Consider the following 12,902-nt stretch of genomic DNA (forward strand, 5'->3'; position numbering starts at 1 on the left):
GTAGTGCGTAAGCTTAGGGACCGATGACCTCTGCAGTTTGGTCCCATAAGGCCTTACCACAAATTTCCAAATTAACTTCCAATTGGTGGAATTGGCGAGGACGAGTTCAGTCCTTATCGTATTTCCGGGTACTTTCGTGCTGTTGGTCACCCGCCTCTAACCAGAAATTCATCGTATATCACCTGGGAATTTCGGTTCACTATTGGCGTAGAAGTGTGGGGAGCGATGTAGTGTGACTTCAGGTCAAGGCTGGTAGTGACTGTGTGAATGATAGCACGTCACGACATACTACGTTCTCGTATGTTATCTCTCATGTGACAGTATCATGGTACCATTTTTCAACAGGACAATGCTCATACATAGACGGAGAGTGTGTGTATAAACAAGATCCCCGGATCTGTCGCCGGTAGAGACTGTGTGAGACCATTTCGGGCGTCGTCTCCGTCCCAGCGACAGAATTCGGGATATCGGGACAGTTGTGGGCCACCGTGCCTCATGATGGCTTTATGACACCCTTCCCAACGGAATTAGTGTATGCATCCAGGCCAGAACGGGTACAGCGTCATATTGGTAAGTGGGCTCAGACGGCCAAGTCATTTGTAAATTTGATTCGATTTTGTAATCAACGAAATAACATCACATACCCATTCAACCTGTGAAGTCTCATTTCGTTTCCTCCTCCCTTTCTGGGTGTTTCTTCATTCGTCATTCTGTCACTCCACTTCATTTTAAATATTTTTCTCCGCAACCACATTTTAAAACTACCAAACTGTTTTTCAATCTTGTCCTTTTTGGCTGTGCATAATTTACTGCCAAACACTACGAGGTGCATTCAAGTTCTAAGGCCTCCGATTTTTTTCATCCGGACTGGAAAGAGATAGAAACATGCGCATTGTTTTAAAATGAGGCCGCGTTCATTGTCAATACGTCCCAGAGATGACAGCACCGTACGGCAGATGGAATTTTACCGCCAGCGGCGAGAATGAGAACTGTTTTAAATACTTAAAATGGCGACGTTTTTCTTACTTGAACAGCGTGCAACATTCGTTTTCTGAATTTGCGTGGTGTGGAACCAATTGAAATTCATCGACAGTTGAAGGAGACATGTGGTGATGGAGTTATGGATGTGTCGAAAGTGCGTTCATGGCTGCGACAGTTTAATGAAGGCAGAACATCGTGTGACAACAAACCGAAACAACCTCAGGCTCGCACAAGTAGGTCTGATGACATGATCGAGAAAGTGGACAGAATTGTTTTGGGGGATCGCCGAATGACTGTTGAACAGATCGCCTCCAGAGTTGGCATTTCTGTGGGTTCTGTGCACACAATCCTGCATGACGACCTGAAAATGCGAAAAGTGTCATCCAGGTGGGTGCCACGAATGCTGACAGACGACCACGTGGCTGCCCGTGTGGCATGTTGCCAAGCAATGTTGACGAGCAACGACAGCATGAATGGGACTTTCTTTTCGTCGGTTGTGACAATGGATGAGACGTGGATGCCATTTTTCAATCCAGCAACAATGCGCCAGTCAGCTCAATGGAAGCACACAGATTCACCGCCACCAAAAAAATTTCGTGTAACCGCCAGTGCTGAAAAAATGATGGTGTCCATGTTCTGGGACAGCGAGGGCGTAATCCTTACCCATTGCATTCCAAAGGGCACTACGGTAACAGGTGCATCCTACGAAAATGTTTTGAAGAACAAATTCCTTCCTGTACTGCAACAAAAACGTCTGGGAAGGGCTGCGCGTGTGCTGTTTCACCAAGACAACGCGCCCGCACGTCGAGCTAACGTTACGCATCAGTTTCTTCGTGATAACAACTTTGAAGTGATTCCTCATGCTCTCTACTCACCTGACCTGGCTCCTAGTGACTTTTGGCTTTTTCCAACAATGAAAGACACTCTCCGTGGCTGCACATTCACCAGCCGTGCTGCTATTGCCTCAGCGACTTTCCAGTGGTCAAAACAGACTCCTAAAGAAGCCTTCGCCGCTGCCATGGAATCATGGCGTCAGCGTTGTGAAAAATGTGTACGTCTGCAGGGCGATTACGTCGAGAAGTAACGCCAGTTTCACCGATTTCGGGTGAGTAGTTAATTAGAAAAAAAATCGGAGGCCTTAGAACTTGAATGCACCTCGTATTACACTGCAGCTAAAACGTTTGGATTTGAGCTGTTTTTTAATTCTATCCGAATTCTTTTTCTATCAACAGTCCATTCACCTTTCCAAGCGCTCTTTTATCCATAGATATTCTTACTTCCTCTAAACAGCTTGCATTTCCTGCCACCAGACTTGCTGCAAGTATCACAGCAACGAAGCTTCCTTAGTGATAAATAACTTAACGTGTTAAGTTTGGTGCACTTTGTGCGTGTGTGCCTTATTTCGGTCTGAATACCAGCCGCGAAGAGAGAAAAGAGCAACCTAGACGGCGAGCAGCTGAGTCCGAAGTGTGTCCGCCTGCGTGAACGGGGACGGCGGCTGTCAGCTGACCGTGTGGCGACGCTGAGCAGCTGGCAGGCTTCTCGCTTACACAACTCGCCTCTCCGGCGGCAAGTGCCATTACGGGCGGCGCCGCTGCGCATCCACAACGGCGTCCGACGGGGCCCCTTCCTTCGACGCAGCTGTAGCGATTCCGGTCTTTCGTGTGGCTCTGACTCCTTTCCATTTCTTTCTACAAACTTCTTCATTCCTCTGTAAAAACTAAACATTCTTTTGTAGCGTATACCCAGCTTCCCATTCATTCTCCTGTTGTTATGACTTAACAAGAGACATAGTTTCTGTCCTGCTGTCAGGTAATGAACTTTGTACTGAAGTTAAAAAGATGTACGTGTGTATTGTATAACATGTATTGTGCTTTGGATTGTAAACAATTTCCTTTAACATTGCGTTGAACGAAGTGATCAGAGAACTGGAATTTACGAGAAAATGGGAATACGAAAAACACGTACATACAGGGTACAAGGACGACAATAGGCTACAACAGGACTCTCTACCATTGTGGATGACATAGATATAGGCAGAAGAACACGCAATGAAGCAACGCGACAATCGAAGCAAGACAGCAATAGGGTAGGACTGAGGATCGTTTATAATGTAATGAGTACTACGAGGGATTGGAATACGCCAGAAGGCACCGTGCAAAAGATAGACAAATTAAAGTACCTGTGAGTTTATATAACAGCAAGGAACAGGAGCAGTTGGGGAATAATAGACAGAATGAAGTTTATGAGGCTAGCCATCAGAACACCTGACACTACAAGTCAACGGTGAGGAATACGATAATATGTGCGGCTGGCACGATAACACTGGAACAAATGGTGCAGAACAGCCAGATAAAGAGGAGAGAAAAATGCAGAGCAATATACTAGACCCCAAAAGAGGTGGTCAACGTGGATATGAAAACCTAGGGAAGAGTTGTAATGGAGCATGAGGACAATATCAGGAGGACACAGAGTGAAATGGGTAAGATTTGTGGAGAATGTTATCAGGATGAATATGGACAGACTGATGAAAGAGTGTCAGAAACAACGGAGGGGATAAGAGGAAAGATAGGAACGAAGTGGGTTGTTGAATTCATGACGGATTGTTCTGGATTGGGGATCAAGGTGGAAGGGAAAGAAAATCCGAAAAACAAGTTCATATCGACCAATATGCAAGAGATCAAAGACAGAGAAAATACAGGGAAAGAATAGAGGATCAACACTGGAGCAGACAATAGGTTACTAAAGATCTCGGAAAAATAGCGGGAGAACAGAAAAGAAAGGATGAAGAGGGTATGGGAGGAGAAGCTGGAAATGCAATCCAGGTCCTACAGAGGGCATAACATAGAGGAAGAAGAACAAGAAGATACCATCACTATTTTAGAATATTGCCTGTCATATATATGTCAGTGTCAAAATGTGTTATGTGATATTTGACACATTGATGCTTGTTGACGATATTAAACATCATCTGGCAAACCATTAAGCTTTCTAAAACTGCTCCGAAGTTGCAATTAATGGGTCTTATGGTGATCTTATACGATTGTAACTGGTTGTAAACAAAATAGTTGACATAGCAGCTTCATGTCTCAATATAACGTTCAATCAATATAAAATACGTGGTATGGGCCACCTTTTACAAAATATATTTGATACTTGATGTGTTTCCGCATTTTTCACTATCCAAGCTTTTTGTACCGATGAGTTACGTGAAAGATTCAATGACGTAGTTTTTACCTGCTATTTCTCTTCATGCAAATCTTGTGGAGGAGTGTATAAAGTATAATCTGACCAATGTCATTTCTTGCTATTCCTCCTCAATTATTCACTTTCTGCAAGGTTCACGAGGAAGAATGACTTTCTCCGTTCCTCTAATTCCATCACCATGGTTTCTAAGTGTGATTAGTGGGTTCGGTCACGGCGGGTGTGTGTGTGTGGGGAGGGGGGGGGTGACTAGAAGATGACCCCAGTTTTAAAAGTGGAAGATTCGGCGGAAGATTCGGCAGAACGACCGAACCAATTCCCGTCATCTTGGCGCGTTGTATACAACTTCCTGACATTCGGAGCACTGGTGGGTGACTTCTTGGCATTTTCAAGTTAAGAGACGGAAAAAAAATTAAGAGCTGGAGGAGGTATCCAAAATTTTGTAACATTGAAGTTTCGACTTATGTATGCGCCAGCAATAACGTGTAAACAAGTAGTTCAGAAGTAGCTCTGATTTTCACTGCCTGCTCACGTTTCCGGTTTCTATCCGCTTAGGTTATTACAGAATTGCCTCTTCGGAAAAAAAGATGGAAAATTGATTACCGTCGTCTCCACTGCGCGGCTATGCACGGGACAGACTGAGTAAATAGATGGGAGGAAGGAAATTAACTGTCACCTATTTGAATGAACAGTTTCGACGTGCACATGACATGATTTAGGAAAATTGCGTGAACCTAAATCTGAATGACTAGACGTTGATTTTAACATCGCTCTGCCAGAACACGAGTTCAATTTTTTGAACACTGCGCCATCTTGCACATTCGCATCAGCGCGGGAAACTGTACAGATCACTGCTTGAACTTCACCATTTAAATCTATCGTCAGACGGCAAATGGAGTTCTGATTTGCTATTACAGAACAGCACTTGTTTCAAAGACGATAAAGGAAAACTGAAATTTACAATCCTCGGCATCTTACAGAAGCATAGTGTAGGCCCAAAACGTGTACCCGGACAACAAGCTGAAATCATCCGGCATACACACTAAAAAAGTCTAACGATATCTGTTTGTCAAGGTTTTGCGCTATCTGCAGACATTAAGAGAAACTATTCATAAGGCGTTCCAAAAGGCGTTGCATAATAATGAGTTTTGTTACAACTTGAAAATCTCGTCTAGTTGGAATTAGAGGGAAAATTTCGTCACTAACCGCCGAATGTGAAACATCCCTTAGAAAGATTTATGAGTTACTGTGCTGGTAAACCTCTTACGTTATTTGATTTTCAAAAAGCTGAGCAAAACTGAACGTACTAAAACATTTCTCTCTTTACTTATTCTGATCATCAGTAAACTGACACACAATATTTTTAGCGCATCGCAATCTGACTTTTAATGATCCCTATAAAAGAATGGCCGTGACTAATAATAACCTACACCTTTCATGAATCACTTTCCTCACAAAAATCTTCGTTACTCGAACTACTGCAATACTACCAGCTAAATAAAAGATTCAAACTACTGAAGGCACTAACTACTGATAGGCTTCGTTAGCAAATGGAAGATTTTGATAGAGAACAAACAATGTATTTACCTTAATAATGTTCAAAAGTCATATATATATCAGTTCATGACATCCAGTCTTATAAATTTCCTTTTTCTGACGGTCACACGACCAGATCGTCCGCTCTTAAAATTCTGCCATCTCTCTCCCCACATCCACCACTGCTGGCGGCTCACCTCCAACTGCGCAACGCCACGCGCTGTTCACATCCAACTGCCCAACACTACAATAGCAAATATTGCAACAATGCAAATCAGCCACAGACTGCACACAGCAGAATCAGTGATTTTCATACAGAGCGCTACATGGCGTTACCAACATCAAAACCTAATCAGCCTACTTACACAAGAGCGCTACGTGGCGTTACCGACATAAAAGCCTAAACAGCCTACTTACGAATGGACACGAAAAATAAATTTTTTACGTATTTGTCGTTTTTTGTTCAATAAACTGGCATAGTGGCATATCCTTATGAAAAAGAGGTGAGAGTTCATCACACACAATCGTTAACCATCTGATATCCACTGCTGGATAAATGTCTCGTATACCCTTCTCCACTCACTACGGTCTTCAGTTATACCCATCCATGTTGTTACTCAGTTTTTTCTAATACCTGCTCGTCATCCATTAAGTGATCATTTTGTTTTTATCTCTTAGATCCCAGCAAAGAACTTGGTGTCTACCCTTCATTCGTCAAGTTAAACATTCCAGCGGACTCAGTTTCATTTTCGTTCTCCGTTTTTAAATGTTTCTTTGCAAAAGAAGAGCCAGATCGTAGAATGGAGTACTACGAGTGGTTTACTAACAAGGTGCGCAAAGATGAAGAGTTTGCAGAGATGATTGTGTGGTCTGACGAGGCACAGTTCAAACTCAATGGTACAGTAAATCGCCACAATTGCATCTACTGGGCCGCCGAAAATCCGAACATCCACGTAGACAAAGCCGTAAATTTGCCAGGAGTAAATGTGTGGTGTGGGTTGTCTTACCGGGGCTTGATTGGGCCATTCTTCTTCGACGGTACAGTTACCATTGAGGTGTACCTTCAGAAGCTTCAGACATCCATTTTACCTGCCATCCGAGACTTGTATGGAGACGGAAGAGTTTACTTTCAACAAGATGCTGTCCCAGCCCACTACCAAAATCGTGTTATGGCGCATCTCGATGAAAATCTACCAGGAAGATGCATAGGCCTTAGAGGTGCTGTGGAGTATCCACCACGTTCTCCAGACCTAACTCCTCTGGACTTTTACCTGTGGGGAACACTAAAGGACGTTGTTTATCGGATGAACTTCGAGAATCCATCGTACATTCATGTGCAAATATCCAACTGAACACGTTGCAGTCAGTAGTTCGTATTGCAGTTCGGCGGCATCGTTTGTGTGTGGATGTTAATGGTGACCATTTCGAACACCTGCAATGATATCTTTAAGTTGGAATTTAAGCTACACTTTCAGCAAAAATGAGACAAATCCATGAATTAGTTTGCAAGTTATGGACTTTTAAACAGTGGACACATTTTTTTGGAACCCTCTGTATTACACCGTCTTCAGGCCACCTAACCGACATGTAGGAAGATTCCAACCTCGGTTTCGGTCGAAATAGGGGCCAGCATTCAAAGACTTGTATCTGTAGATTTCTGCCGAATACCAGTCTTGAACGCTGCCCCTATTTTGACTGTAACCGAAGTTGGAGTCTTCTTACACGTCGGTCAGGGGGCCTGGAGGTGCCGTAATATATCGCCGAAACTGGTAGCACAATAAAATAACAGTTTTGAAATTAGATGGCTGAAAGGTGTTTGATTTGACGTTCTACACTGTACAGCCGAGTCCCGCAACCATCTCTGAAAAGATGGACGTATAGAATCTCGAGTCTGTTAGTGTCCGAAGTATCAGAAGTAGGCGACGCTGGCGCTAGTGGTTGACGCGGCCTTGGGAGGGCGCTTGGTAACCGCGGCACGGAGGCGCCTCCTCTGCGAGCCAGCAGCGGCGGTGGCGGTGGCTCTTTCGGCCACGGGGACAATGGTCTCTGATGAAACGCGCGTGTGCCTGGACGGTATATAAGGGGAGCGCTATCGATCGGAAGGCATCAGTCGCCGCCGCCTCCCTCCAGCACAGCGACATGCAGCTCCTCGTGGTCTCCGCTCTCGCGTTGCTGGCCTGCGCCTCTGCGCGGCCCGAAGCTCCCACGCAACAATACGGCGCTCCCGACGCGGCGCCGTACCCTGCATCGGGCTGGCGTCCAGAGGGCCGCCAGTTCTTCCTGCCGTCGAGGAACTCCGGGCTGTACGCGCCGCCCCCGCAACAGTACGGCCCACCGCCTCCGGCAGCCCCCACGACCACGGAGGCGGCCGAGACGACCACGACGGAGCTGCCCACGACCACGGCGGCGTCCGACATCGGCGTGGACGGCGCGCGCGCCTTCGCGCAGAGCGAGGCGTTCGGCAGCGGCTCCCAGAACGGCGTCTACTACCTACTGCAGCCCGACGGCCGCCTGCAGCGCGTCGCCTACGCCCACGGGCCCGCCGCCGCCGCCGCCCCCGCCCCTGCAGCCTACACGCAGTCCCAGGGCGCGGCGCCGGTGGACGCCGGCTACCTGGCCCGCTTCCACTATCAGGACCTGCCTCCTCCAGGGGCCCCCATCTACGCCTACAGCGCCCCCAAGCTCGTCCGCCTGTCCTAAGCAGGTGACAACCGCTGTCTTCTGTCCTTCAGAGGCTCTTTCCTCTGTACCGATTTCTAAATTCACAAACACCGCTTCAGTGACAGAGTGACATCATCTGTACCCCATCCTCGGCACGTTCTTCCTGTTAACTTTGTCTTTGCTTCGAGCAAAGACACATGTTTCGAATAGCAGCCGCTGCGAAAAAGATGTTATAATTTAGTGACCTGTACAAAATATTTGCACTTCTTTCCATGTCACTCTTGTACATATTGTACATAAATCGTAAGATATACTCCAATAAATAAGAGTTTGTACCATGCAATTATGTTATTTTCACCCGAGTACCTCACGTTTATTTTATACTTACGAAATTAGATATTTCACTTTTTGTTTTATTATCATTATTTTCATTTCAGATCTAGTGTATAACATTGGTGCAGCATGTCATCAATATTTCTTTTTAATTTACAGAGTATGTAGACAGCATGGTAATGTAATGGCTGCAAACGATTAACAACTAGACTAAGCAACTTACTTATATTAGTGTAAATACATATCAAATGTTTGTTTGCTAATGAGCAAGTAATGATTACTGACCTGGAGGAAACTTTATGGAAAGCTACCCCCCAAACATCACTTGATAGCCAGAGAGCACAGTGTTAATACACTCCTGGAAATTGAAATAAGAACACCGTGAATTCATTGTCCCAGGAAGGGGAAACTTTATTGACACATTCCTGGGGTCATATACATCACATGATCACACTGACAGAACCACAGGCACATAGACACAGGCAACAGAGCATGCACAATGTCGGCACTAGTACAGTGTATATCCACCTTTCGCAGCAATGCAGGCTGCTATTCTCCCATGGAGACGATCGTAGAGATGCTGGATGTAGTCCTGTGGAACGGCTTGCCATGCCATTTCCACCTGGCGCCTCAGTTGGACCAGCGTTCGTGCTGGACGTGCAGACCGCGTGAGACGACGCTTCATCCAGTCCCAAACATGCTCAATGGGGGACAGATCCGGAGATCTTGCTGGCCAGGGTAGTTGACTTACACGTTCTAAAGCACGTTGGGTGGCACGGGATACATGCGGACGTGCATTGTCCTGTTGGAACAGCAAGTTCCCTTGCCGGTCTAGGAATGGTAGAACGATGGGTTCGATGACGGTTTGAATGTACCGTGCACTATTCACTGTCCCCTCGACGATCACCAGTGGTGTACGGCCAGTGTAGGAGATCGCTCCCCACACCATGATGCCGGGTGTTGGCCCTGTGTGCCTCGGTCGTATGCTGTCCTGATTGTGGCGCTCACCTGCACGGCGCCAAACACGCATACGACCATCATCGGCACCAAGGCAGAAGCGACTCTCATCGCTGAAGACGACACGTCTCCATTCGTCCCTCCATTCACGCCTGTCGCGACACCACTGGAGGCGGGCTGCACGATGTTGGGGCGTGAGTGGAAGACGGCCTAACGGTGTGCGGGACCGTAGCCCAGCTTCATGGAGACGGTTGCGAATGGTCCTTGCCGATACCCCAGGAGCAACAGTGTCCCTAATTTGCTGGGAAGTGGCGGTGCGGTCCCCTACGGCACTGCGTAGGATCCTACGGTCTTGGCGTGCATCCGTGCGTCGCTGCGGTCCGGTCCCAGGTCGACGGGCACGTGCACCTTCCGCCGACCACTGGCGACAACATCGATGTACTGTGGAGACCTCACACCCCACGTGTTGAGCAATTCGGCGGTACGTCCACCCGGCCTCCCGCATGCCCACTATACGCCCTCGCTCAAAGTCCGTCAACTGCACATACGGTTCACGTCCACGCTGTCGCGGCATGCTACCAGTGTTAAAGACTGCGATGGAGCTCCGTATGCCACGGCAAACTGGCTGACACTGACGGCGGCGGTGCACAAATGCTGCGCAGCTAGCGCCACTCGACGGCCAACACCGCGGTTCCTGGTGTGTCCGCTGTGCCGTGCGTGTGATCATTGCTTGTACAGCCCTCTCGCAGTGTCCGGAGCAAGTATGGTGGGTCTGACACACCGGTGTCAATGTGTTCTTTTTTCCATTTCCAGGAGTGTATTTTGGCTGACATACCTAACAGTATGGCACCAGGACGAGAACCTTTTACGAGTAAAATAGCAATCCAGGATGCATTTTATCAGTCCAAGAAGAAACAAATGCTGGAAGTAAAATAGAAACATTCAGTTAAATTAATGGTAGAGTTAAAAGAAATCTCAAATAAACGCATGTAATGAGAGAGGCGACGATGGACATTTTTACTGAACCACAGCTATTCCTACTCTGACACGTGTAACTGAAATAATGGTTCTAAGGAAAAATGAAACGAGGACATTACATACATCAGAATAAAACTACTAAGAAGATTAACAGTTTAGACAAAAGGAAAAAAGAAATAATGTTGAAATGAGAGCCATATTTTAAATGCAAAGTACGAAGCAGCGTACAAGACAATAGAAGGAAACGATGAATAATTTAGCTAGATTGGATCACAGTGAAATATGGAAATGAGCGTTTGGCGTCATTGGCCGGGAGGCCCCTGACGGGGCAGGTCCGGCCGCCTTGGCGCAGGTCTTATTACATTCCATTCCACATTAGGTGACCTGCGCGCCGGATGGGGACGAAATGATGATCAAGACAACACAACACCCAGTCTCCGAGCGGAGAAAATCCCCGATCCAGCCGGGAACCTAACCCGAGCCTTTTTATTATTTTTTTATTTTATTTTATTATTTTTTTTTGTTTTTTGTTCGGTGGTGCGGATATCCCATGACACCCGTTCAAGTTCAGTGATGTGCCGTTGACTCAATTTTTTTATTACAGAGGACAGCTAACCCTCTGACCGAACACGCTGAGCTACCGTGCCGGCCACCATTCAGCTATCGGCGGACATTGGATCACAGTCATGTACATTCATAAGTGCTAAAAGGACAAGTCTGTTGTGTCCATCAAGGGAAAATGTCAAAATCTTGGATAACATGTCATAAGAGACTAATGAACAAAGAAGAAATAATTTTTACTTGTTTTTGTTTATGAAATGGGGCTGCAAATATTTGCGCCATATATAGACCTCGCCGACCAATCCGTCCCTCAACAAACGTTAAAAACGGAGCGAAAAAAAAAAAGAAAAAAGATGCCGTGCCACTTCGTCCATAAACCGCATCCATTGTCTTTCTGTAAGGGTAACATTCTCCAATTGCGGGGGTACTTCGTCACTCAGAAACTGTGAATAAACAGGGCCAATTAAATTGTTCAGTAATGCCTATCACCTTATGAGTCTGTCACCTATTCGCATTCGTTACATTTATGCTAAGGCGAACCTGATATCTTGCTTCCATGATTGCTCCAGGGTATGACTGTTGAATGATTAGAGTCATTCAAAAATTAAGTGTCCTTGTTTTTCAGACAGAGAAAAACCTAGTTACTTGAAAAACTTTTTAGCAATAAATACAGCAATGTTTGAGCTATTTCTCGAAACCAGAATTGAGACGTCATATAGTGTGATTAACCACGGTATTCCTGTGTCGTAGTAGTCGGCCGTCTGGGAATGGAACCAGCTTCTGACAGTCGTCTTCAGCTCTTCTCGACTGTGAAATCGCTAACCAGAGGACAATAATTCAATGAGATACAAGTAAAGATAGAAATCGCTGGGAGTGGATCAGGTTACGCGTGGTCTAGGGATAGCGTCTCTCAATCGAAACTCGCCACTGTTTAAATTTTGAACAGACATCATCAACAATTCCGACCGAAGACTGCAACATAAATGGTCTGTTAAATGTCAGTACGTGATTTTTATACTATATGAAAATATTTGTGTCTCCTTAACTGTGCTGGGAGAGCGGACATGTGTAATGACTGTGGTACGAAAGTTACAATTTTCTCTTGCGTGAAACAGCACAGGCGAGTCGGTATCGTGACTGGGAGGCTGGTCGCTTCGGAACAAAGGGCTCTTTCCCTAAGCTTCTGTAGAACTGTGAAATTCTAAGAACGCAAGGGATTCCTGTAACCGCTCTTGTTTGTCGGCGGGGCACTGCGAGTCCTTTGAAGTCACGAAGTTCCGTTGAGTCCCAGAAGCGTTCTCGAGCGTGAAGAAACTGCTTCCCCTGCAGGACACTGAAGTATGTGACTACGCCATTTTTTGTTTCCGCAGTGTGAGAACTTTTCGTCTTCGGTGTGTCCAGCAGCTACCCCCTCCATTTTTGGTTCACGCAAAGAGCGGCAGCCGTGGAGGGGTCTACTGAGTGAGTAAGTGTCGCAATTTCGCAGCAGCGCAATCTTTTTCCCTCTGAACGACTTGCAACTTGTAGCTTGTGTGACTTTTCAATTGCAGTTTGTGTTGCATTTAATTATTTGATTAAGAGTTAGGATTTGGTATTGAACAGCTCCCTTCAATTGCGCTTGTGAGCTGCCAAGACCTATTGGAACACCACTTATAGGTCCGCTGACAGCCTTGATTGTTACTAATTTCAGT

General features: G+C 46.1%; 1 protein-coding gene across 1 annotated transcript; it reads left to right on the top strand.

Annotated features, from left to right (window-relative positions):
- The first annotated feature begins 7,764 nt into the window (after positions 1 to 7,764).
- On the top strand, positions 7,765 to 8,716 carry LOC126144768 (uncharacterized). The gene has a single exon (XM_049915511.1). The coding sequence runs from the start codon at positions 7,771 to 7,773 to the stop codon at positions 8,419 to 8,421; it is 651 nt and encodes a 216-aa protein (XP_049771468.1). The 5' UTR covers positions 7,765 to 7,770; the 3' UTR covers positions 8,422 to 8,716.
- Positions 8,717 to 12,902: the final 4,186 nt, after the last annotated feature.

This window comes from Schistocerca cancellata, chromosome 2 (assembly GCF_023864275.1).
Source record: "Schistocerca cancellata isolate TAMUIC-IGC-003103 chromosome 2, iqSchCanc2.1, whole genome shotgun sequence".
Lineage (NCBI taxonomy): Eukaryota > Metazoa > Arthropoda > Insecta > Orthoptera > Acrididae > Schistocerca > Schistocerca cancellata.